The sequence below is a fragment of the Gigantopelta aegis genome, chromosome 6, assembly GCF_016097555.1.
Source record: "Gigantopelta aegis isolate Gae_Host chromosome 6, Gae_host_genome, whole genome shotgun sequence".
Lineage (NCBI taxonomy): Eukaryota > Metazoa > Mollusca > Gastropoda > Neomphalida > Peltospiridae > Gigantopelta > Gigantopelta aegis.
The window spans coordinates 99,861,774-99,888,352 of record NC_054704.1 but is presented as its reverse complement, the minus strand read 5'-3'; the positions used below and the strand labels follow the sequence as shown (position 1 = coordinate 99,888,352).

At 38.7% G+C, this 26,579-nt stretch overlaps 1 protein-coding gene across 1 annotated transcript in view; it reads left to right on the top strand.

Moving 5' to 3' along the window:
* LOC121375046 (NF-X1-type zinc finger protein NFXL1-like) overlaps positions 1-26,579 on the top strand; it is a 51,478-nt gene that overhangs the window by 13,048 nt on the left and 11,851 nt on the right. The window contains exons 8-15 of the mRNA XM_041502256.1: positions 1,714-1,814; positions 2,651-2,765; positions 4,154-4,269; positions 5,811-5,942; positions 6,461-6,551; positions 9,082-9,202; positions 22,747-22,906; positions 23,754-23,867. Of these exons, the coding sequence (XP_041358190.1) occupies positions 1,714-1,814; positions 2,651-2,765; positions 4,154-4,269; positions 5,811-5,942; positions 6,461-6,551; positions 9,082-9,202; positions 22,747-22,906; positions 23,754-23,867 (950 nt within the window). The remainder of the gene's footprint in view (positions 1-1,713; positions 1,815-2,650; positions 2,766-4,153; positions 4,270-5,810; positions 5,943-6,460; positions 6,552-9,081; positions 9,203-22,746; positions 22,907-23,753; positions 23,868-26,579) is intronic.

Here is a 26,579-nt window from a genome sequence, read left to right as displayed (position 1 = left end):
CAGCCTTGTGGTAAAGAGCTGTCTTGTGGACACCACAAGTATCAACAGCCATGTCACCCAGGTGAGTTAGGAGGTAGCTCAGTGGTAGAGTGCTGTGGTCAGCCTTGTAGTAAAGAGCTGTCTTGTAGACACCACAAGTGTCAACAGCCATGTCACCCAGGTGAGTTAGGAGGTAGCTCAGTGGTAGAGTGCTGTGGTCAGCCTTGTAGTAAAGAGCTGTCTTGTAGACACCACAAGTGTCAACAGCCATGTCACCCAGGTGAGTTAGGAGGTAGCTCAGTGGTAGAGTGCTGTGGTCAGCCTTGTAGTAAAGAGCTGTCTTGTAGACACCACAAGTGTCAACAGCCATGTCACCCAGGTGAGTTAGGAGGTAGCTCAGTGGTAGAGTGCTGTGGTCAGCCTTGTGGTAAAGAGCTGTCTTGTAGACACCACAAGTGTCAACAGCCATGTCACCCAGGTGAGTTAGGAGATAGCTCAGTGGTAGAGTGCTGTGGTCAGCCAGGTGAGTTAGGAGGTAGCTCAGTGGTAAAGAGCTGTCTTGTAGACACCACAAGTGTCAACAGCCATGTCACCCAGGTGAGTTAGGAGGTAGCTCAGTGGTAAAGAGCTGTCTTGTAGACACCACAAGTGTCAACAGCCATGTCACCCAGGTGAGTTAGGAGGTAGCTCAGTGGTAAAGAGCTGTCTTGTGACACCACTGTGGTCACCCAGGTGAGTTAGGAGGTAGCTCCTGTGGTCAGCCTTGTAGTAAAGAGCTGTCTTGTAGACACCACAAGTGTCAACAGCCATGTCACCCAGGTGAGTTAGGAGGTAGCTCAGTGGTAGAGTGCTGTCAGCCTTGTGGTAAAGAGCTGTCTTGTAGACACCACAAGTGTCAACAGCCATGTCACCCAGGTGAGTTAGGAGGTAGAGCTGTCTTGTAGACAGAGCAAGTGACACCACAAGTGTCAACAGCCATGTCACCCAGGTGAGTTAGGAGGTAGCTCAGTGGTAGAGTGCTGTGGTCAGCCTTGTAGTAAAGAGCTGTCTTGTAGACACCACAAGTGTCAACAGCCATGTCACCCAGGTGAGTTAGGAGGTAGCTCAGTGGTAAAGAGCTGTCTTGTAGACACCACAAGTGTCAACAGCCATGTCACCCAGGTGAGTTAGGAGATAGCTCAGTGGTAGAGTGCTGTGGTCAGCCTTGTGGTAAAGAGCTGTCTTGTAGACACCACAAGTGTCAACAGCCATGTCACCCAGGTGAGTTAGGAGGTAGCTCAGTGGTAGAGTGCTGTGGTCAGCCTTGTGGTAAAGAGCTGTCTTGTAGACACCACAAGTGTCAACAGCCATGTCACCCAGGTGAGTTAGGAGATAGCTCAGTGGTAGAGTGCTGTGGTCAGCCTTGTGGTAAAGAGCTGTCTTGTAGACACCACAAGTGTCAACAGCCATGTCACCCAGGTGAGTTAGGAGGTAGCTCAGTGGTAGAGTGCTGTGGTCAGCCTTGTAGTAAAGAGCTGTCTTGTAGACACCACAAGTGTCAACAGCCATGTCACCCAGGTGAGTTAGGAGGTAGCTCAGTGGTAGAGTGCTGTGGTCAGCCTTGTAGTAAAGAGCTGTCTTGTAGACACCACAAGTGTCAACAGCCATGTCAGCTGGTGACTAAATTAATTGAAATAATTGCATTTATACAGTTGTTGAAATGTTGTGGTTAAAATTCTAGTCTTTTTCCACCAGGTGAATGTGCCGCATGTCCCAAGACGAGCGAACAGAAGTGTCTGTGTGGTAGACAGAAGACGCTCCGACCGTGTGCCAGTCCTGGCTGGCAGTGTGACCAGGTGATCTTCTCTTTAAATACCTTTACCTGACCTCTCACATACTGCATTTCTCCTCTCCTCCCCTCCCCATTATAATCAACAAGTGATAAAATGGCTATAATGTTCAGTGTGTGCACTCCGACCGTGTGCCAGTTCTCACTGGCAATGTGACCAGGTGATCTCTTTAATACACTATAACCTGACCCCAAGACTCGAAATTAATTATATGGAGTAAGAAGCGATTTTTGTTTTTAAAATTTTAATATGGACACAAATGCTAGAAAGTGAGCAGCAGTCCTAGAAATGACTCATAATTAGTTAATTCCTAATTACATTTAGAGTGTTAACGTTTCTAATAGCATATGGTTTATATTATCTCTCCTAAATATCAAGAATTATGACTATATCTAGATTACTGTCAAAAATAAGACGAAAAGCAAAAGCGGCTTATAAAACTGATTATCGGAAAACATTTTGAATAGTAATGGCTGACTGCTCCATGTCAGTTTCAAGACCTGTGACCTCTCGCTTCATACAGCCAATGATGTGGCTACAATTTTCTGAATTTCCTGGTCTTCTACTGCCGATTATTTGATTAAACCTTCCTTCCTTGTACCATCTTTCTTTTGCTTCTATTTTTATTCAGTTGTTGAGCTGCAGTTTTGCTTGTTTTTAGTTAGTTTATTTTGATCTTCCACCTGTTCGTAAAAAGGTTTTATTGTATGGTGTGAATAAACGTTTTTTTGTAACATTATCATAGGGAGAGCACACACTATTTTCCACACATAGTTAAAAGAGATTTGGAACGGTACATATTTTCATGTTTTTTTGTAATAATATATAAATATCTTTTTTAGCCATGCGGCCGAACTCTTCAATGTGGTAACCATATCTGTGAGACGTTATGTCACACAGGAAAATGCGGAGCCTGTCCTCGGTCTGGGAAAAGAAGTTGTCCATGTGGTAAAACCGGTACGTATTATGATAGCAAACTTGGGGTGGATCATCTTATTACAGTCATTTGGGGTGGATCATCTTATAACAGTCATTTGGGGTGGATCATATTATAACAGTCATTTGGGATGGATCATCTTATAACAGTCATTTGGGGTGGATCATCTTATAACAGTCATCTGGGGTGGATCATATTATAACAGACATTTGGGGTGGATCATATTATAACAGTCATTTGGGATGGATCATCTTATAACAGTCATTTGGGGTGGATCATCTTATAACAGTCATCTGGGGTGGATCATATTATAACAGTCATCTGGGTGGATCATATTATAACGGTCATCTGGGGTGGATCATATTATAACAGTCATTTGGGGTGGATCATCTTATAACAGTCATTTGGGGTGGATCATCTTATAACAGTCATTTGGGGTGGATCATCTTATAACAGTCATTTGGGGTGGGATTCAGCTCAGTGGGTAGAGTACTTGCCTGATGTGCTTGGGTTCTAGGATTGAACCTCCTCGATGGAACTATTTGGGTTTTTCCCATCTCTACCAGTGCTCCACAACTGGTATATCAAAGACCATGTTTTTTACATCCAGTTGCTGACGAGTAATCAGTGTGCTCTAGTGGTGCATTTTAAATCAACTGAACTGTAACTTTTAATAGTAATTTATAACTGTAGCTCAATGGTTCCCAAGTGGTTAGATAAAGCTCAGTGGTAGAGTGCTTACCTGATGTGCATTGGTTCGCAGAATAAACATTTTGTCAGTGGAATTTCCCCAAACTAACCTGCATTGTTTAGAGCCAAATGGATGACATTAATTTGACATTTTCAGGGCGGGACGTTGCCCAGTGGTAAAGTATGCGGTCGGTCTGGGATTGATCCCTGTTGGTGGGCCTATTGTGCTAGTTTTCGTTGCAGCCAGTGCACCACGACTGGTATATCAAAGGCCGTGGTATGTGCTATCCTGTCTATGGGATGGTGCATATAAAAGATCCCTTGCTGCGAATTGAAAAGAGTAGCCCATGAAGTGGTGACAGCAGGTTTCTTCTGTGTGGTCCTTAACCATATGTCTGATGCCATATAACCATAAAATAAAATGTGTTGAGTGCGTCGTTAAATAAAACATTTCGTTCCTTCCTTAATTTGACATTTAAATTATTTTTCTACACGCTGTATGTAGAGGCGGTGTATTCTTTAGTATGTGGAAGGCTGCAATATTTGGCAGCTATTTCTGTCTACCACTGTTTATATTTCATGCTTACAGTTATAAACCCCTCTGCATTCAGTAAATATAGCCACTTACTTTTCTCATGCAGCCTCCTATTTTGAGGTATTTATTTAATAACCCATTTGTTTTGAGAAATAATCTTTGATGTTCTGTTTCTATTGCTAGAATATAGCCTGCCTTGTACTGAAGACATACCGACGTGTGGAGATACGTGTGGGAAAGTGTTAGCCTGTGGTCGGCATGCCTGCACTCAGCGCTGCCACCTCGGGTCCTGTGGACCGGTGAGATTAAACTGCATTTTGTATGTTACTGGACTCCATGGTGATTGTACTGTCATATTTCTGTCGTATACTTGGGATGCACTGTAATAATAAATAAATGTAAATAATAATAATAATATACACCCTGCTTGTAGGCCTACTGTATCCTTTGTCAGTTGGAAGTCTTTTCTTCGACTTACTCTCTGAACTCTGAACTTTCTGGCTTGGCTCCAGCAAAGGAATCGACTTGTATTTCATTACGGTTTATTTCAAGGTTTATGCAATTCAACATGTATCATGTATTTTCTTCATTTTGTTACAAGCATTCCTCAAAATATCAGGGCGAGACGTAGCCCAGTGGTAAAGCACTAGATTGATGTGCGGCCGGTTTGGGATTGATCCCCATCAGTGGGCCCATTGGGCTATTTCTCGCTCCAGCCAGTGCACCACGACTGGAACATCAAAGGCCTAATCTAATTAAAATTAGCTCCACTATTACATGTGGATCTAACAGCAGCCCGTTGGAGCTCATGTCCAGTTAACCTTTCATCTGACCAATCAAAATCTTACTTGCAAAATCATGCCAGTGATTTGAAAGAATTTGAAAACATTTGGGTGAATTACGAAGTTTGCCGGAAACTAATTTCAATATAAAATTTGTTTCAAGATGAAAAAAAAAACGTGATGGTATAGCCATAAAATCTGTTTATACTAGTATACAATCCAGAGTTTATTACTGCACTTTTCACCCTGTTTTTTCAATGTTGAAATAGACCAACAAGTTCGCCTATTGCATAAATAGTCTCACCCGATATTTTTAGAATTTGTATGCTCCCGAATAACTTTATAAAAAGCGAAGTGTAATTGGTCGATATTTAAATTGTGATTTATAGATGAAATGTCACCTGGACATGGGAGTCCACGCAATGCTGTTAGATCTACTGGTAGACCAGTAGAACTAATTTTAATCAGATTGATCAATGGCTGTGGTATGTGCTATCCTGTCTATGGGATGGTACATATAAAAGATCCCTTGCTGCGAATCGAAAAGAGTAGCCCATGAAGTGGTGACAGCGGGTTTCCTCCTTCAATATCTGTGTGGTTCTTAACCATATGTCTGACGCCATATAACTGTAAATAAAATGTGTTGTGTGCGTCGTTAAATGAAACATTTCCTTCCTTCCTCAAAATATTGTTGATACTTTTGTAAATAGTATAGTATGCTACGTGTTGTTATACAGCATACCCATGTTTTATGTTGCTATACATGAACTGTCTTAATAATCAGCTCTATCATATTCCTGTCTGCGTGAGAGTGCATATAAAAGATCCCTTGCTGCTAATGGAAAAATGCACCAGGTTTCCTCTAAGACTATATGTCAAAATTACCAAATGTTTGACATCCAATAGCCAATGATTAATAAATGAATGTGCTCTAGTGGTGGTGTTAAACAAAAGAAACTAACTTTTAACCCTATCACAGTATGTATTGTTTCTCATGCTGAGAAGTCCAATCATCTTAATAACCGACAGCATAAAATCATATACCAATTACCTTTCAGTGTTTGCAAGTTGCTCAAAAGTGTTGTCGTTGTGGCCAGCGCCAGAAGGAAGTTCCCTGCAGTAAGGAGTATCTGTGTGATATTAAATGTACCAACTACCGAGACTGCGGCAAACATCAATGCAAGAGGAAGGTTAGTGTTTGTGATGAGTGGCCTATAGATGGTGTAGTGGTTAAGTCGGTGAGATCTAGTTCAGTCGGTGAGATCTAGTTCAGTCGGTGAGATCTAGTTCAGTCGATAGAGAGCTCACCTGAGGTGCTTGGTTCATAGGATCATACCACCTTGGGGGACCTAGTCTTCAATAGCTTTTGTTGTTGTTGTGGGGGTTTTGATTTTCATTTTTTAATATAGTTCTAATTGAAATAATTTATATGCTTAGAAAAAGGTTGCCCATCAGACTGTTGATATATTTTTTGACTTGTCATGACAGAATTTTTACTTGCATTTGTCTAGTATTTTTTGCTTGTCTAATTACACAGATATCATCTACTTCTGTTATAGCAGTTAAGGAGCACACATTTTAAAAAGAACATATAAACACAGAATAAAAAAGGGGATGTTAGGAAAGATATTTACTACTTCTTAATTCTTGTGTAAAGAAATGATGATGGTCACATTGAGATTACACTGTTATGTGTTTATGTTTGTAGTGCTGTGATGGGAACTGTCCTCCGTGTGAACAGATCTGTGGAAAGAATCTGGGTTGCAGGAATCACAAATGTGCCAGTCGGTGCCATAGAGGTAGGTTTACTGTGTTCATTAAAACAAATTAAAAAGCAGGTTTGTGTATAGAGGGGATTTCGAGGGTCAAAACCCCGGCTCAAATGACTCTTTTTTTTTAACTCACAGTGCCTCAAGATATTGAGCTAAAATGTTGTGTGTAGGTTTATCAAGTAGAGTACACCTGAAGTTTGACTTTCATGGGGAGTTAGCCATTTTTGTGTGTAGGTTTATCAAGTAGAGTACACCTGAAGTTTGACTTTCATGGGGAGTTAGCCATTTTTGTGTGTAGGTTTATCAAGTAGAGTACACCTGAAGTTTGACTTTCATGGGGAGTTAGCCATTTTTGTGTGTAGGTTTATCAAGTAGAGTACTCCTGAAGTTTGACTTTCATGGGGAGTTAGCCATTTTTGTGTGTAGGTTTATCAAGTAGAGTACACCTGAAGTTTGACTTTCATGGGGAGTTAGCCATTTTTGTGTGTAGGTTTATCAAGTAGAGTACACCTGAAGTTTGACTTTCATGGGGAGTTAGCCATTTTTGTGTGTAGGTTTATCAAGTAGAGTACACCTGAAGTTTGACTTTCATGGGGAGTTAGCCATTTTTGTGTGTAGGTTTATCAAGTAGAGTACACCTGAAGTTTGACTTTCATGGGGAGTTAGCCATTTTTGTGTGTAGGTTTATCAAGTAGAGTACACCTTTGATCATGGGGAGTAGCCATTTTTGTGTGTAGGTTTATCAAGTAGAGTACTCCTGAAGTTTGACTTTCATGGGGAGTTAGCCATTTTTGTGTGTAGGTTTATCAAGTAGAGTACACCTGAAGTTTGACTTTCATGGGGAGTTAGCCATTTTTGTGTGTAGGTTTATCAAGTAGAGTACACCTGAAGTTTGACTTTCATGGGGAGTTAGCCATTTTTGTGTGTAGGTTTATCAAGTAGAGTACACCTGAAGTTTGACTTTCATGGGGAGTTAGCCATTTTTGTGTGTAGGTTTATCAAGTAGAGTACACCTGAAGTTTGACTTTCATGGGGAGTTAGCCATTTTTGTGTGTAGGTTTATCAAGTAGAGTACACCTGAAGTTTGACTTTCATGGGGAGTTAGCCATTTTTGTGTGTAGGTTTATCAAGTAGAGTACACCTGAAGTTTGACTTTCATGGGGAGTTAGCCATTTTTGTGTGTAGGTTTATCAAGTAGAGCCTGAAGTTTGACTTTCATGGGGAGTTAGCCATTTTTGTGTGTAGGTTTATCAAGTAGAGTACACCTGAAGTTTGACTTTCATGGGGAGTTAGCCATTTTTGTGTGTAGGTTTATCAAGTAGAGTACACCTGAAGTTTGACTTTCATGGGGAGTTAGCCATTTTTGTGTGTAGGTTTATCAAGTAGAGTACACCTGAAGTTTGACTTTCATGGGGAGTTAGCCATTTTTGTGTGTAGGTTTATCAAGTAGAGTACACCTGAAGTTTGACTTTCATGGGGAGTTAGCCATTTTTGTGTGTAGGTTTATCAAGTAGAGTACACCTGAAGTTTGACTTTCATGGGGAGTTAGCCATTTTTGTGTGTAGGTTTATCAAGTAGAGTACACCTGAAGTTTGACTTTCATGGGGAGTTAGCCATTTTTGTGTGTAGGTTTATCAAGTAGAGTACACCTGAAGTTTGACTTTCATGGGGAGTTAGCCATTTTTGTGTGTAGGTTTATCAAGTAGAGTACTCCTGAAGTTTGACTTTCATGGGGAGTTAGCCATTTTTGTGTGTAGGTTTATCAAGTAGAGTACACCTGAAGTTTGACTTTCATGGGGAGTTAGCCATTTTTGTGTGTAGGAGTTACCCATTTTTGACAGAGATATGGTCAGTTAAGTTTGACTCTTATAGGAATTTGTTTAAAGGCCATAACTGTCAAATATGGAATTTATCAATGTTTGACAGAGTTATTGCCCTTGAACAGGAGATTTGTTGTACTCGATACCAGCCAACGGACTACAGGCTGGTAGGTACAGGGTTCGCAGCCCGGTACCAGCTCCAACCCAGTGCGAGTTCTTAAGGGCTCAGTGGGTAGGTATAAGGCCACTACACCCTCTTCTCTCTCACTAATCACTAACCAACTAATAACTAACCCACTGTCCTGGAATGACAGCCCAGATAGCTGAGGTGGGTGCCCAGGACAGCATGCTTGAACCTTAATTGGATATAACCACGAAAATAAGTTGAAATGAAATGTGCTGGATAGGGGTCATGTATTACTTTAGCTTTGCGTTAAGAATGCCTGTATTTGTTCTAATGAATTCTACTTATAGAATGCTGTGAATTACATTCCACGACATCTAGTTTTTTAAAAATTGAGAAGCTTGTGAGTTCTCTAGCAGATTATCATTTTAAAAATACTTATAAGTAGTTTTTTGTTTTTACCTTCAGTTCTTATTAAAAATACTGACAGCTCTGATTTGAGGCCATTTTATGATACTATATATAACAATTTAAAATTTCTATATGTGTAATGATTGTAGATTTATTCGATAATAAAACTGTTATTTAAAAAAAAAAAAATTATCCTTTGTAGGTACTTGTTATCCATGCCCTCTCACCGTCGACATCAGCTGTTTCTGTAAAGCTACGACCATTACTGTGCCATGTGGGCGAGAGAAAAGCACAAAACCACCACGGTGCAATAAAAAGTGCAAGTGAGTCGCACCATGAATATTCATGGTTTAGTGTCACACATGAATATTTATGACTTACCATATGCTTTCAGAAGACTTTATTACTTTCTGGTTTTTAGCTTTAGGTGTTTTTTTTTGTTTTTTTAATAATTGTTTACCTTTATGTTTATATACATATTTATAGAATCTGATACATTTCCCTACTTTATGTGCTGAGATGGGTAGTTAGGCCAAATTATTTTATGTATTTAAAAAAAAAAAAAGCTAATAAATACCAATAAAACTTATGTCATATGAGTGCTGTTCTCTTTCAAATATACTAAGACAAAGAAGGTTTAGCATTGTACATCAAGCTAAATTCAATGACGTGACAATTATGTATTTCATTTGTTTTTAAAATCTCCCGTTACTTATACCTTTTTGTGCTTGGGTGTCATTAAACCATTCATACATTCATCCAGGCATCTTTAAATAAAACAAACTTTACCATCCATCCATCCATCCATCCATCCTCTAGTGGCGTCTTTAAATAAAACAAACTTTACCATCCATCCATCCATCCATCCATCCTCTAGTGGCGTCTTTAAATAAAACAAACTTTACCATCCATCCATCCATCCATCCTCTAGTGGCGTCTTTAAATAAAACAAACTTTACCATCCATCCATCCATCCATCCTCTAGTGGCGTCTTTAAATAAAACAAACTTTACCATCCATCCATCCATCCAACCATCCTCTAGTGGCGTCTTTAAATAAAACAAACTTTACCATCCATCCATCCATCCATCCTCTAGTGGCGTCTTTAAATAAAACAAACTTTACCATCCATCCATCCATCCATCCTCTAGTGGCGTCTTTAAATAAAACAAACTTTACCATCCATCCATCCATCCATCCTCTAGTGGCGTCTTTAAATAAAACAAACTTTACCATCCATCCATCCAACCATCCTCTAGTGGCGTCTTTAAATAAAACAAACTTTACCATCCATCCATCCATCCATCCTCTAGTGGCGTCTTTAAATAAAACAAACTTTACCATCCATCCATCCCCATCCATCCTCTAGTGGCGTCTTTAAATAAAACAAACTTTACCATCCATCCATCCATCCATCCTCTAGTGGCGTCTTTAAATAAAACAAACTTTACCATCCATCCATCCATCCATCCTCTAGTGGCGTCTTTAAATAAAACAAACTTTACCATCCATCCATCCATCCATCCTCTAGTGGCGTCTTTAAATAAAACAAACTTTACCATCCATCCATCCATCCATCCTCTAGTGGCGTCTTTAAATAAAACAAACTTTACCATCCATCCATCCATCCAACCATCCTCTAGTGGCGTCTTTAAATAAAACAAACTTTACCATCCATCCATCCATCCATCCTCTAGTGGCGTCTTTAAATAAAACAAACTTTACCATCCATCCATCCATCCATCCTCTAGTGGCGTCTTTAAATAAAACAAACTTTACCATCCATCCATCCATCCAACCATCCTCTAGTGGCGTCTTTAAATAAAACAAACTTTACCATCCATCCATCCATCCATCCTCTAGTGGCGTCTTTAAATAAAACAAACTTTACCATCCATCCATCCAACCATCCTCTAGTGGCGTCTTTAAATAAAACAAACTTTACCATCCATCCATCCATCCATCCATCCTCTAGTGGCGTCTTTAAATAAAACAAACTTTACCATCCATCCATCCATCCATCCATCCTCTAGTGGCGTCTTTAAATAAAACAAACTTTACCATCCATCCATCCATCCATCCTCTAGTGGCGTCTTTAAATAAAACAAACTTTACCATCCATCCATCCATCCATCCTCTAGTGGCGTCTTTAAATAAAACAAACTTTACCATCCATCCATCCATCCATCCATCCTCTAGTGGCGTCTTTAAATAAAACAAACTTTACCATCCATCCATCCATCCATCCATCCTCTAGTGGCGTCTTTAAATAAAACAAACTTTACCATCCATCCATCCATCCATCCATCCTCTAGTGGCGTCTTTAAATAAAACAAACTTTACCATCCATCCATCCAACCATCCTCTAGTGGCGTCTTTAAATAAAACAAACTTTACCATCCATCCATCCATCCATCCTCTAGTGGCGTCTTTAAATAAAACAAACTTTACCATCCATCCATCCATCCATCCTCTAGTGGCGTCTTTAAATAAAACAAACTTTACCATCCATCCATCCATCCATCCTCTAGTGGCGTCTTTAAATAAAACAAACTTTACCATCCATCCATCCATCCATCCTCTAGTGGCGTCTTTAAATAAAACAAACTTTACCATCCATCCATCCAACCATCCTCTAGTGGCGTCTTTAAATAAAACAAACTTTACCATCCATCCATCCATCCATCCTCTAGTGGCGTCTTTAAATAAAACAAACTTTACCATCCATCCATCCATCCATCCTCTAGTGGCGTCTTTAAATAAAACAAACTTTACCATCCATCCATCCATCCATCCATCCTCTAGTGGCGTCTTTAAATAAAACAAACTTTACCATCCATCCATCCATCCATCCATCCTCTAGTGGCGTCTTTAAATAAAACAAACTTTACCATCCATCCATCCATCCATCCATCCTCTAGTGGCGTCTTTAAATAAAACAAACTTTACCATCCATCCATCCATCCATCCATCCTCTAGTGGCGTCTTTAAATAAAACAAACTTTACCATCCATCCATCCATCCATCCTCTAGTGGCGTCTTTAAATAAAACAAACTTTACCATCCATCCATCCATCCATCCTCTAGTGGCGTCTTTAAATAAAACAAACTTTACCATCCATCCATCCATCCAACCATCCTCTAGTGGCGTCTTTAAATAAAACAAACTTTATCCATCCATCCATCCATCCATCCTCTAGTGGCGTCTTTAAATAAAACAAACTTTACCATCCATCCATCCATCCATCCTCTAGTGGCGTCTTTAAATAAAACAAACTTTACCATCCATCCATCCATCCAACCATCCTCTAGTGGCGTCTTTAAATAAAACAAACTTTACCATCCATCCATCCATCCATCCTCTAGTGGCGTCTTTAAATAAAACAAACTTTACCATCCATCCATCCATCCATCCTCTAGTGGCGTCTTTAAATAAAACAAACTTTACCATCCATCCATCCATCCAACCATCCTCTAGTGGCGTCTTTAAATAAAACAAACTTTACCATCCATCCATCCATCCATCCTCTAGTGGCGTCTTTAAATAAAACAAACTTTACCATCCATCCATCCAACCATCCTCTAGTGGCGTCTTTAAATAAAACAAACTTTACCATCCATCCATCCATCCATCCATCCTCTAGTGGCGTCTTTAAATAAAACAAACTTTACCATCCATCCATCCATCCATCCATCCTCTAGTGGCGTCTTTAAATAAAACAAACTTTACCATCCATCCATCCATCCATCCATCCTCTAGTGGCGTCTTTAAATAAAACAAACTTTACCATCCATCCATCCATCCATCCATCCTCTAGTGGCGTCTTTAAATAAAACAAACTTTACCATCCATCCATCCAACCATCCTCTAGTGGCGTCTTTAAATAAAACAAACTTTACCATCCATCCATCCATCCATCCTCTAGTGGCGTCTTTAAATAAAACAAACTTTACCATCCATCCATCCATCCAACCATCCTCTAGTGGCGTCTTTAAATAAAACAAACTTTACCATCCATCCATCCATCCATCCATCCTCTAGTGGCGTCTTTAAATAAAACAAACTTTACCATCCATCCATCCATCCAACCATCCTCTAGTGGCGTCTTTAAATAAAACAAACTTTACCATCCATCCATCCATCCAACCATCCTCTAGTGGCGTCTTTAAATAAAACAAACTTTACCATCCATCCATCCATCCATCCTCTAGTGGCGTCTTTAAATAAAACAAACTTTACCATCCATCCATCCATCCAACCATCCTCTAGTGGCGTCTTTAAATAAAACAAACTTTACCATCCATCCATCCATCCATCCATCCTCTAGTGGCGTCTTTAAATAAAACAAACTTTACCATCCATCCATCCAACCATCCTCTAGTGGCGTCTTTAAATAAAACAAACTTTACCATCCATCCATCCATCCATCCTCTAGTGGCGTCTTTAAATAAAACAAACTTTACCATCCATCCATCCATCCACCATCCTCTAGTGGCGTCTTTAAATAAAACAAACTTTACCATCCATCCATCCATCCATCCTCTAGTGGCGTCTTTAAATAAAACAAACTTTACCATCCATCCATCCATCCATCCTCTAGTGGCGTCTTTAAATAAAACAAACTTTACCATCCATCCATCCATCCATCCTCTAGTGGCGTCTTTAAATAAAACAAACTTTACCATCCATCCATCCATCCATCCTCTAGTGGCGTCTTTAAATAAAACAAACTTTACCATCCATCCATCCATCCATCCATCCTCTAGTGGCGTCTTTAAATAAAACAAACTTTACCATCCATCCATCCATCCATCCTCTAGTGGCGTCTTTAAATAAAACAAACTTTACCATCCATCCATCCATCCATCCATCCTCTAGTGGCGTCTTTAAATAAAACAAACTTTACCATCCATCCATCCATCCATCCATCCTCTAGTGGCGTCTTTAAATAAAACAAACTTTACCATCCATCCATCCATCCATCCTCTAGTGGCGTCTTTAAATAAAACAAACTTTACCATCCATCCATCCATCCATCCTCTAGTGGCGTCTTTAAATAAAACAAACTTTACCATCCATCCATCCATCCATCCATCCTCTAGTGGCGTCTTTAAATAAAACAAACTTTACCATCCATCCATCCATCCATCCATCCTCTAGTGGCGTCTTTAAATAAAACAAACTTTACCATCCATCCATCCATCCATCCATCCTCTAGTGGCGTCTTTAAATAAAACAAACTTTACCATCCATCCATCCATCCATCCTCTAGTGGCGTCTTTAAATAAAACAAACTTTACCATCCATCCATCCATCCATCCTCTAGTGGCGTCTTTAAATAAAACAAACTTTACCATCCATCCATCCATCCACCATCCTCTAGTGGCGTCTTTAAATAAAACAAACTTTACCATCCATCCATCCATCCATCCATCCTCTAGTGGCGTCTTTAAATAAAACAAACTTTACCATCCATCCATCCATCCATCCTCTAGTGGCGTCTTTAAATAAAACAAACTTTACCATCCATCCATCCATCCAACCATCCTCTAGTGGCGTCTTTAAATAAAACAAACTTTACCATCCATCCATCCATCCAACCATCCTCTAGTGGCGTCTTTAAATAAAACAAACTTTACCATCCATCCATCCATCCATCCTCTAGTGGCGTCTTTAAATAAAACAAACTTTACCATCCATCCATCCATCCAACCATCCTCTAGTGGCGTCTTTAAATAAAACAAACTTTACCATCCATCCATCCATCCATCCTCTAGTGGCGTCTTTAAATAAAACAAACTTTACCATCCATCCATCCATCCATCCATCCTCTAGTGGCGTCTTTAAATAAAACAAACTTTACCATCCATCCATCCATCCATCCTCTAGTGGCGTCTTTAAATAAAACAAACTTTACCATCCATCCATCCATCCATCCTCTAGTGGCGTCTTTAAATAAAACAAACTTTACCATCCATCCATCCATCCATCCATCCTCTAGTGGCGTCTTTAAATAAAACAAACTTTACCATCCATCCATCCATCCAACCATCCTCTAGTGGCGTCTTTAAATAAAACAAACTTTACCATCCATCCATCCATCCATCCTCTAGTGGCGTCTTTAAATAAAACAAACTTTACCATCCATCCATCCATCCATCCTCTAGTGGCGTCTTTAAATAAAACAAACTTTACCATCCATCCATCCATCCAACCATCCTCTAGTGGCGTCTTTAAATAAAACAAACTTTACCATCCATCCATCCATCCATCCTCTAGTGGCGTCTTTAAATAAAACAAACTTTACCATCCATCCATCCATCCAACCATCCTCTAGTGGCGTCTTTAAATAAAACAAACTTTACCATCCATCCATCCATCCATCCATCCTCTAGTGGCGTCTTTAAATAAAACAAACTTTACCATCCATCCATCCATCCAACCATCCTCTAGTGGCGTCTTTAAATAAAACAAACTTTACCATCCATCCATCCATCCATCCTCTAGTGGCGTCTTTAAATAAAACAAACTTTACCATCCATCCATCCATCCAACCATCCTCTAGTGGCGTCTTTAAATAAAACAAACTTTACCATCCATCCATCCATCCATCCATCCTCTAGTGGCGTCTTTAAATAAAACAAACTTTACCATCCATCCATCCAACCATCCTCTAGTGGCGTCTTTAAATAAAACAAACTTTACCATCCATCCATCCATCCATCCATCCTCTAGTGGCGTCTTTAAATAAAACAAACTTTACCATCCATCCATCCATCCATCCATCCTCTAGTGGCGTCTTTAAATAAAACAAACTTTACCATCCATCCATCCATCCATCCATCCTCTAGTGGCGTCTTTAAATAAAACAAACTTTACCATCCATCCATCCATCCATCCATCCTCTAGTGGCGTCTTTAAATAAAACAAACTTTACCATCCATCCATCCATCCATCCTCTAGTGGCGTCTTTAAATAAAACAAACTTTACCATCCATCCATCCATCCATCCTCTAGTGGCGTCTTTAAATAAAACAAACTTTACCATCCATCCATCCATCCATCCTCTAGTGGCGTCTTTAAATAAAACAAAAACAAACTTTAGTGGCGTCTTTAATAAAACAAACTTTACCATCCATCCATCCATCCAACCATCCTCTAGTGGCGTCTTTAAATAAAACAAACTTTACCATCCATCCATCCATCCATCCTCTAGTGGCGTCTTTAAATAAAACAAACTTTACCATCCATCCATCCATCCATCCTCTAGTGGCGTCTTTAAATAAAACAAACTTTACCATCCATCCATCCATCCATCCATCCTCTAGTGGCGTCTTTAAATAAAACAAACTTTACCATCCATCCATCCATCCATCCTCTAGTGGCGTCTTTAAATAAAACAAACTTTACCATCCATCCATCCATCCAACCATCCTCTAGTGGCGTCTTTAAATAAAACAAACTTTACCATCCATCCATCCATCCAACCATCCTCTAGTGGCGTCTTTAAATAAAACAAACTTTACCATCCATCCATCCATCCATCCTCTAGTGGCGTCTTTAAATAAAACAAACTTTACCATCCATCCATCCATCCATCCATCCTCTAGTGGCGTCTTTAAATAAAACAAACTTTACCATCCATCCATCCATCCATCCTCCTCTAGTGGCGTCTTTAAATAAAACAAACTTTACCATCCATCCATCCATCCATCCTCTAGTGGCGTCTTTAAATAAAACAAACTTTACCATCCATCCATCCATCCAACCATCCTCTAGTGGCGTCTTTAAATAAAACAAACTTTACCATCCATCCATCCAACCATCCTCTAGTGGCGTCTTTAAATAAAACAAACTTTACCATCCATCCATCCATCCATCCTCTAGTGGCGTCTTTAAATAAAACAAACTTTACCATCCATCCATCCAACCATCCTCTAGTGGCGTCTTTAAATAAAACAAACTTTACCATCCATCCATCCATCCATCCTCTAGTGGCGTCTTTAAATAAAACAAACTTTACCATCCATCCATCCATCCATCCTCTAGTGGCGTCTTTAAATAAAACAAACTTTACCATCCATCCATCCATCCAACCATCCTCTAGTGGCGTCTTTAAATAAAACAAACTTTACCATCCATCCATCCATCCATCCATCCTCTAGTGGCGTCTTTAAATAAAACAAACTTTACCATCCATCCATCCATCCATCCTCTAGTGGCGTCTTTAAATAAAACAAACTTTACCATCCATCCATCCAACCATCCTCTAGTGGCGTCTTTAAATAAAACAAACTTTACCATCCATCCATCCATCCATCCTCTAGTGGCGTCTTTAAATAAAACAAACTTTACCATCCATCCATCCATCCATCCATCCTCTAGTGGCGTCTTTAAATAAAACAAACTTTACCATCCATCCATCCATCCATCCTCTAGTGGCGTCTTTAAATAAAACAAACTTTACCATCCATCCATCCATCCATCCATCCTCTAGTGGCGTCTTTAAATAAAACAAACTTTACCATCCATCCATCCATCCAACCATCCTCTAGTGGCGTCTTTAAATAAAACAAACTTTACCATCCATCCATCCATCCATCCTCTAGTGGCGTCTTTAAATAAAACAAACTTTACCATCCATCCATCCATCCATCCTCTAGTGGCGTCTTTAAATAAAACAAACTTTACCATCCATCCATCCATCCATCCATCCTCTAGTGGCGTCTTTAAATAAAACAAACTTTACCATCCATCCATCCATCCATCCTCTAGTGGCGTCTTTAAATAAAACAAACTTTACCATCCATCCATCCATCCAACCATCCTCTAGTGGCGTCTTTAAATAAAACAAAAACAATCCACTTTACCATCCATCCATACCATCCATCCATCCATCCATCCTCTAGTGGCGTCTTTAAATAAAACAAACTTTACCATCCATCCATCCATCCATCCATCCTCTAGTGGCGTCTTTAAATAAAACAAACTTTACCATCCATCCATCCATCCATCCTCTAGTGGCGTCTTTAAATAAAACAAACTTTACCACCATCCATCCATCCATCCATCCTCTAGTGGCGTCTTTAAATAAAACAAACTTTACCATCCATCCATCCATCCATCCATCCTCTAGTGGCGTCTTTAAATAAAACAAACTTTACCATCCATCCATCCATCCATCCATCCTCTAGTGGCGTCTTTAAATAAAACAAACTTTACCATCCATCCATCCATCCATCCATCCTCTAGTGGCGTCTTTAAATAAAACAAACTTTACCATCCATCCATCCATCCCATCCTCTAGTGGCGTCTTTAAATAAAACAAACTTTACCATCCATCCATCCATCCATCCTCTAGTGGCGTCTTTAAATAAAACAAACTTTACCATCCATCCATCCAACCATCCTCTAGTGGCGTCTTTAAATAAAACAAACTTTACCATCCATCCATCCATCCATCCTCTAGTGGCGTCTTTAAATAAAACAAACTTTACCATCCATCCATCCATCCATCCTCTAGTGGCGTCTTTAAATAAAACAAACTTTACCATCCATCCATCCATCCATCCTCTAGTGGCGTCTTTAAATAAAACAAACTTTACCATCCATCCATCCATCCATCCTCTAGTGGCGTCTTTAAATAAAACAAACTTTACCATCCATCCATCCATCCATCCTCTAGTGGCGTCTTTAAATAAAACAAACTTTACCACCATCCATCCATCCATCCATCCTCTAGTGGCGTCTTTAAATAAAACAAACTTTACCATCCATCCATCCATCCATCCATCCTCTAGTGGCGTCTTTAAATAAAACAAACTTTACCATCCATCCATCCATCCATCCTCTAGTGGCGTCTTTAAATAAAACAAACTTTACCATCCATCCATCCATCCATCCTCTAGTGGCGTCTTTAAATAAAACAAACTTTACCATCCATCCATCCATCCATCCATCCTCTAGTGGCGTCTTTAAATAAAACAAACTTTACCATCCATCCATCCATCCATCCTCTAGTGGCGTCTTTAAATAAAACAAACTTTACCATCCATCCATCCATCCATCCATCCTCTAGTGGCGTCTTTAAATAAAACAAACTTTACCATCCATCCATCCATCCAACCATCCTCTAGTGGCGTCTTTAAATAAAACAAACTTTACCATCCATCCATCCATCCATCCTCTAGTGGCGTCTTTAAATAAAACAAACTTTACCATCCATCCATCCATCCATCCTCTAGTGGCGTCTTTAAATAAAACAAACTTTACCATCCATCCATCCATCCATCCTCTAGTGGCGTCTTTAAATAAAACAAACTTTACCATCCATCCATCCATCCATCCATCCTCTAGTGGCGTCTTTAAATAAAACAAACTTTACCATCCATCCATCCATCCACCATCCTCTAGTGGCGTCTTTAAATAAAACAAACTTTACCATCCATCCATCCATCCATCCTCTAGTGGCGTCTTTAAATAAAACAAACTTTACCATCCATCCATCCATCCATCCTCTAGTGGCGTCTTTAAATAAAACAAACTTTACCATCCATCCATCCATCCATCCATCCTCTAGTGGCGTCTTTAAATAAAACAAACTTTACCATCCATCCATCCATCCATACCATCCTCTAGTGGCGTCTTTAAATAAAACAAACTTTACCATCCATCCATCCCATCCATCCTCTAGTGGCGTCTTTAAATAAAACAAACTTTATCCATCCATCCATCCATCCATCCTCTAGTGGCGTCTTTAAATAAAACAAACTTTACCATCCATCCATCCATCCATCCTCTAGTGGCGTCTTTAAATAAAACAAACTTTACCATCCATCCATCCATCCATCCTCTAGTGGCGTCTTTAAATAAAACAAACTTTACCATCCATCCATCCATCCATCCATCCTCTAGTGGCGTCTTTAAATAAAACAAACTTTACCATCCATCCATCCATCCATCCATCCTCTAGTGGCGTCTTTAAATAAAACAAACTTTACCATCCATCCATCCCATAAATAAAACAAACTTTACCATCCATCCACCATCCTCTAGTGGCGTCTTTAAATAAAACAAACTTTACCATCCATCCATCCATCCATCCTCTAGTGGCGTCTTTAAATAAAACAAACTTTACCATCCATCCATCCATCCATCCATCCTCTAGTGGCGTCTTTAAATAAAACAAACTTTACCATCCATCCATCCATCCATCCTCTAGTGGCGTCTTTAAATAAAACAAACTTTACCATCCATCCATCCATCCAACCATCCTCTAGTGGCGTCTTTAAATAAAACAAACTTTACCATCCATCCATCCATCCATCCATCCTCTAGTGGCGTCTTTAAATAAAACAAACTTTACCATCCATCCATCCATCCATCCTCTAGTGGCGTCTTTAAATAAAACAAACTTTACCATCCATCCATCCATCCACCATCCTCTAGTGGCGTCTTTAAATAAAACAAACTTTACCATCCATCCATCCATCCATCCATCCTCTAGTGGCGTCTTTAAATAAAACAAACTTTACCATCCATCCATCCATCCATCCATCCTCTAGTGGCGTCTTTAAATAAAACAAACTTTACCATCCATCCATCCAACCATCCTCTAGTGGCGTCTTTAAATAAAACAAACTTTACCATCCATCCATCCATCCATCCTCTAGTGGCGTCTTTAAATAAAACAAACTTTACCATCCATCCATCCATCCATCCATCCTCTAGTGGCGTCTTTAAATAAAACAAACTTTACCATCCATCCATCCATCCATCCTCTAGTGGCGTCTTTAAATAAAACAAACTTTACCATCCATCCATCCATCCATCCTCTAGTGGCGTCTTTAAATAAAACAAACTTTACCATCCATCCATCCATCCATCCATCCTCTAGTGGCGTCTTTAAATAAAACAAACTTTACCATCCATCCATCCATCCATCCTCTAGTGGCGTCTTTAAATAAAACAAACTTTACCATCCATCCATCCATCCATCCTCTAGTGGCGTCTTTAAATAAAACAAACTTTACCATCCATCCATCCATCCATCCTCTAGTGGCGTCTTTAAATAAAACAAACTTTACCATCCATCCATCCATCCATCCTCTAGTGGCGTCTTTAAATAAAACAAACTTTACCATCCATCCATCCATCCATCCTCTAGTGGCGTCTTTAAATAAAACAAACTTTACCATCATCCATCCATCCATCCATCCTCTAGTGGCGTCTTTAAATAAAACAAACTTTACCACCATCCATCCATCCATCCATCCTCTAGTGGCGTCTTTAAATAAAACAAACTTTACCATCCATCCATCCATCCATCCTCTAGTGGCGTCTTTAAATAAAACAAACTTTACCATCCATCCATCCATCCATCCATCCTCTAGTGGCGTCTTTAAATAAAACAAAACTTTACCATGGCGTCTTTAAATAAAACCATCCATCCAACCATCCTCTAGTGGCGTCTTTAAATAAAACAAACTTTACCATCCATCCATCCAACCATCCTCTAGTGGCGTCTTTAAATAAAACAAACTTTACCATCCATCCATCCATCCATCCATCCTCTAGTGGCGTCTTTAAATAAAACAAACTTTACCATCCATCCATCCATCCACCATCCTCTAGTGGCGTCTTTAAATAAAACAAACTTTACCATCCATCCATCCATCCATCCTCTAGTGGCGTCTTTAAATAAAACAAACTTTACCATCCATCCATCCAACCATCCTCTAGTGGCGTCTTTAAATAAAACAAACTTTACCATCCATCCATCCAACCATCCTCTAGTGGCGTCTTTAAATAAAACAAACTTTACCATCCATCCATCCATCCATCCTCTAGTGGCGTCTTTAAATAAAACAAACTTTACCATCCATCCATCCATCCATCCTCTAGTGGCGTCTTTAAATAAAACAAACTTTACCATCCATCCATCCATCCAACCATCCTCTAGTGGCGTCTTTAAATAAAACAAACTTTACCATCCATCCATCCATCCATCCATCCTCTAGTGGCGTCTTTAAATAAAACAAACTTTACCATCCATCCATCCAACCATCCTCTAGTGGCGTCTTTAAATAAAACAAACTTTACCATCCATCCATCCATCCAACCATCCTCTAGTGGCGTCTTTAAATAAAACAAACTTTACCATCCATCCATCCATCCATCCTCTAGTGGCGTCTTTAAATAAAACAAACTTTACCATCCATCCATCCATTCATCCACCCAAACCCATCCATCCGTCCATCCATTTCTTATACTGACAAATGATGCATCAGTTAAATCCAGTGTTGATTTCACTTTTTCATTCATTTACCAAATTGCAAAACTTTTTTATCAGTATATTTTACTCTTTTTTTTTACTTCAGGTTGTTTTGTAATATAAATTGTGAATTTACTCAAATTTGTAATTGGAATACTTGCTGTTTGAATGTCTAATTGACACACTCAGATTGTTAGTTAACATATTAGCTGTTTGAATGTCTAATTGACACACTCAGATTGTTAGTTAACATATTAGCTGTTTGAATGTCTAATTGACACACTCAGATTGTTAGTTAACATATTAGCTGTTTGAATGTCTAATTGACACACTCAGATTGTTAGTTAACATATTAGCTGTTTGAATGTCTAATTGACACACTCAGATTGTTAGTTAACATATTAGCTGTTTGAATGTCTAATTGACACACTCAGATTGTTAGTTAACATATTAGCTGTTTGAATGTCTAATTGACACACTCAGATTGTTAGTTAACATATTAGCTGTTTGAATGTCTAATTGACACACTCAGATTGTTAGTTAACATATTAGCTGTTTGAATATCTAAAGCATATCGTGTGTTTGTTTTGTAGAAATCCAAGTGCTTGCCACCATCCGTTGCGCGTTCCTCATCGCTGTCACTTTGACGAGTGCCCTACTTGTCGTCAGACGTGCTCGTTACAACTTCCCAAGTGTCAACACATTTGTCCTGCAGCTTGTCATGACGTTGTCAAGATCAAAGTTCAAGATAATGTAGGCTAATACATTTAATACCAAAAAAATAATAAAACAACCTGCATATTTTCCTTAAATATTTGACAGATCTTAAATACTGGCCACAATAAGGTTTTCCTACACAATAAATCATCTTTTACAATAGAGTGATAACATTACTGAAAATAGGGTTCAGTTACACCAAGTGAAAATGTGCAATATACCAGTTTAAACAATGAAACTTCTCAAAACTGAACTCTCAGTAAATCAGAATTTCATTAAAAGTGGACATTTTTCACAGTCTCTTTTTAGATATCGGAACAGAATATCTCTCAATCAGATAGCCATAAAATGAGACATTTTACTTGATTGCGTGGGTGTTTGATTTAGAGAGCTATCACTACAACTTACTAGGTATAGACTACCATTGTCAGGGCTCACATAACACTAGAACAAATTTTGGTTCAGCCAGTTTTCAGATATGTAGGGTATTTTTTTTAAAGGATTTAAATGTGGTTAATCTAAGGAATATTTTATTAGTTAAAGACTAAATGTAGTAGTGACTTGTTTATAAAAATTACAAGTTGGCTAATTTGGCTATGTACAGAGTGAGCCCACTCAAATAGTAGTATTCACGGAAAAAGGGAAACACTTCGGTTTTATGCAATATAATATTGTTACATTATTGATGCCATTTATTTGGCGATCTGTTTTTTAGTCATTTAGTAATAACGAGAATAAAGCTTCTTGAACACAAATTGTTTTATTACTTACAGATATATTTGTCATTGAGAGTGCCAAACCCACTCATGATTAGAAATTTATGTGTATTTAGTTTTTTCAGTTGTTGATGATAAATAGTCAGTGTAGTTTTGGTTTATTTCAGACACCTAGAGCAGGTCCCTGGGACGGCCGGCCCCGTACTGTGGTGGAGACTGTCAAACAGCCGTGTCCTGCCTGTAAGGTGCCGCTGCCAGTTGAGTGTAAAGGAGGTCACGAGGTAATGGTTTAGTACCTAACAGACGCATTACTATAACTGTCACCAACTTTATAAAATATAAAACCGTCAAACAGCCGTGTCCTGCCTGTAAGGTGCCGCTGCCAGTCGAGTGTAAAGGAGGTCAAGAGGTAATCTTTTCTTTATTAGGTGTCTATCTGTCCATCTGTCTGACTGTCCCACATATAGCTTTCCAGATGCTTTTTTTAATAATATTGCAGATATTGAGCTAAATTTTTTGATATAGTTTTATCTTGTACTGTTACAGATCAAGTTTGATTTTCATGGCAACTGAAATGTTTTTACACAGTTATGGCCCTTGAACCTAGGAGTAAAGAAAATGTGTTGGGCCCGGTAGGGGACATGGATTGCTTGTAGGACTATAACTTTCACCAACTTGACAAAATATAATTTTGATGAATCTTTATGTATGAACACTTCAGTTGAAAATTCTCTTAAATTCTTTCAACACATAGGTACTGTGTGCTTTTGCCAACAAAAATAGCGTTTGGTTATAGCTAAATGAGCTTAAATCTTAAAAGACGTAATATGTGATTGTCAAAGAAATTATTTACTTAACTGTTTTTGAAATATTCAAGTACCTGCCTGTCACTGATTTAAACCAACTAACAACTGAAAAATGTGACTTCATTATTGATACAGTAACATCTAACATCTAAAGTTTTAAGTCTTGTTGTCTGCACTTACAACCTGCTACTGTAGCCATTATGTCACTACTATATTTTAAAATAAATTAGACTGTAATGTCTGTCATAAATGAAAACAATAAGCACATGTTCATATATGATGTACTCTCCAAACCAGCATATCTGTTATCCTGATTTCTGTGTAAACTAGAACAATCAAAGTATACTATTCCAGTTTTTCTGCCACAAAATAATTTGAGGGTACGTAATAAAAACAAAACAGATTATAAGTGCCTCTGTTAGTTTGAAATGGACACTGCATTTCATGTGCTTTGACCAAGTTTAACCAGCAGTTCTCTTATTACCATGTATCTAAAACAAAACAGATTATAAGTGCGTCTGTTAGTTTGAAATGGACACTGCATTTCATGTGCTTTGACCAAGTTTAACCAGCAGTTCTCTTATTACCATGTATCTAAAACAAAACAGATTATAAGTGCCTCTGTTAGTTTGAAATGGACACTGCATTTCATGTGCTTTGACCAAGTTTAACCAGCAGTTCTCTTATTACCGTGTATCTAAAACAAAACAGATTATAAGTGCCTCTGTTAGTTTGAAATGGACACTGCATTTCATGTGCTTTGACCAAGTTTAACCAGCAGTTCTCTTATTACCATGTATCTAAAACAAAACAGATTATAAGTGCGTCTGTTAGTTTGAAATGGACACTGCATTTCATGTGCTTTGACCAAGTTTAACCAGCAGTTCTCTTATTACCATGTATCTAAAACAAAACAGATTATAAGTGCCTCTGTTAGTTTGAAATGGACACTGCATTTCATGTGCTTTGACCAAGTTTAACCAGCAGTTCTCTTATTACCATGTATCTAAAACAAAACAGATTATAAGTGCCTCTGTTAGTTTGAAATGGACACTGCATTTCATGTGCTTTGACCAAGTTTAACCAGCAGTTCTCTTATTACCATGTATCTAAAACAAAACAGATTATAAGTGCGTCTGTTAGTTTGAAATGGACACTGCATTTCATGTGCTTTGACCAAGTTTAACCAGCAGTTCTCTTATTACCATGTATCTAAAACAAAACAGATTATAAGTGCCTCTGTTAGTTTGAAATGGACACTGCATTTCATGTGCTTTGACCAAGTTTAACCAGCAGTTCTCTTATTACCATGTATCTAAAACAAAACAGATTATAAGTGCCTCTGTTAGTTTGAAATGGACACTGCATTTCATGTGCTTTGACCAAGTTTAACCAGCAGTTCTCTTATTACCATGTATCTAAAACAAAACAGATTATAAGTGCCTCTGTTAGTTTGAAATGGACACTGCATTTCATGTGCTTTGACCAAGTTTAACCAGCAGTTCTCTTATTACCATGTATCTAAAACAAAACAGATTATAAGTGCGTCTGTGTATCTAAAACAAAACAGATTATAAGTGCGTCTGTTAGTTTGAAATGGACACTGCATTTCATGTGCTTTGACCAAGTTTAACCAGCAGTTCTCTTATTACCATGTATCTAAAACAAAACAGATTATAAGTGCCTCTGTTAGTTTGAAATGGACACTGCATTTCATGTGCTTTGACCAAGTTTAACCAGCAGTTCTCTTATTACCATGTATCTAAAACAAAACAGATTATAAGTGCCTCTGTTAGTTTGAAATGGACACTGCATTTCATGTGCTTTGACCAAGTTTAACCAGCAGTTCTCTTATTACCATGTATCTAAAACAAAACAGATTATAAGTGCCTCTGTTAGTTTGAAATGGACACTGCATTTCATGTGCTTTGACCAAGTTTAACCAGCAGTTCTCTTATTACCATGTATCTAAAACAAAACAGATTATAAGTGCCTCTGTTAGTTTGAAATGGACACTGCATTTCATGTGCTTTGACCAAGTTTAACCAGCAGTTCTCTTATTACCATGTATCTAAAACAAAACAGATTATAAGTGCGTCTGTTAGTTTGAAATGGACACTGCATTTCATGTGCTTTGACCAAGTTTAACCAGCAGTTCTCTTATTACCATGTATCTAAAACAAAACA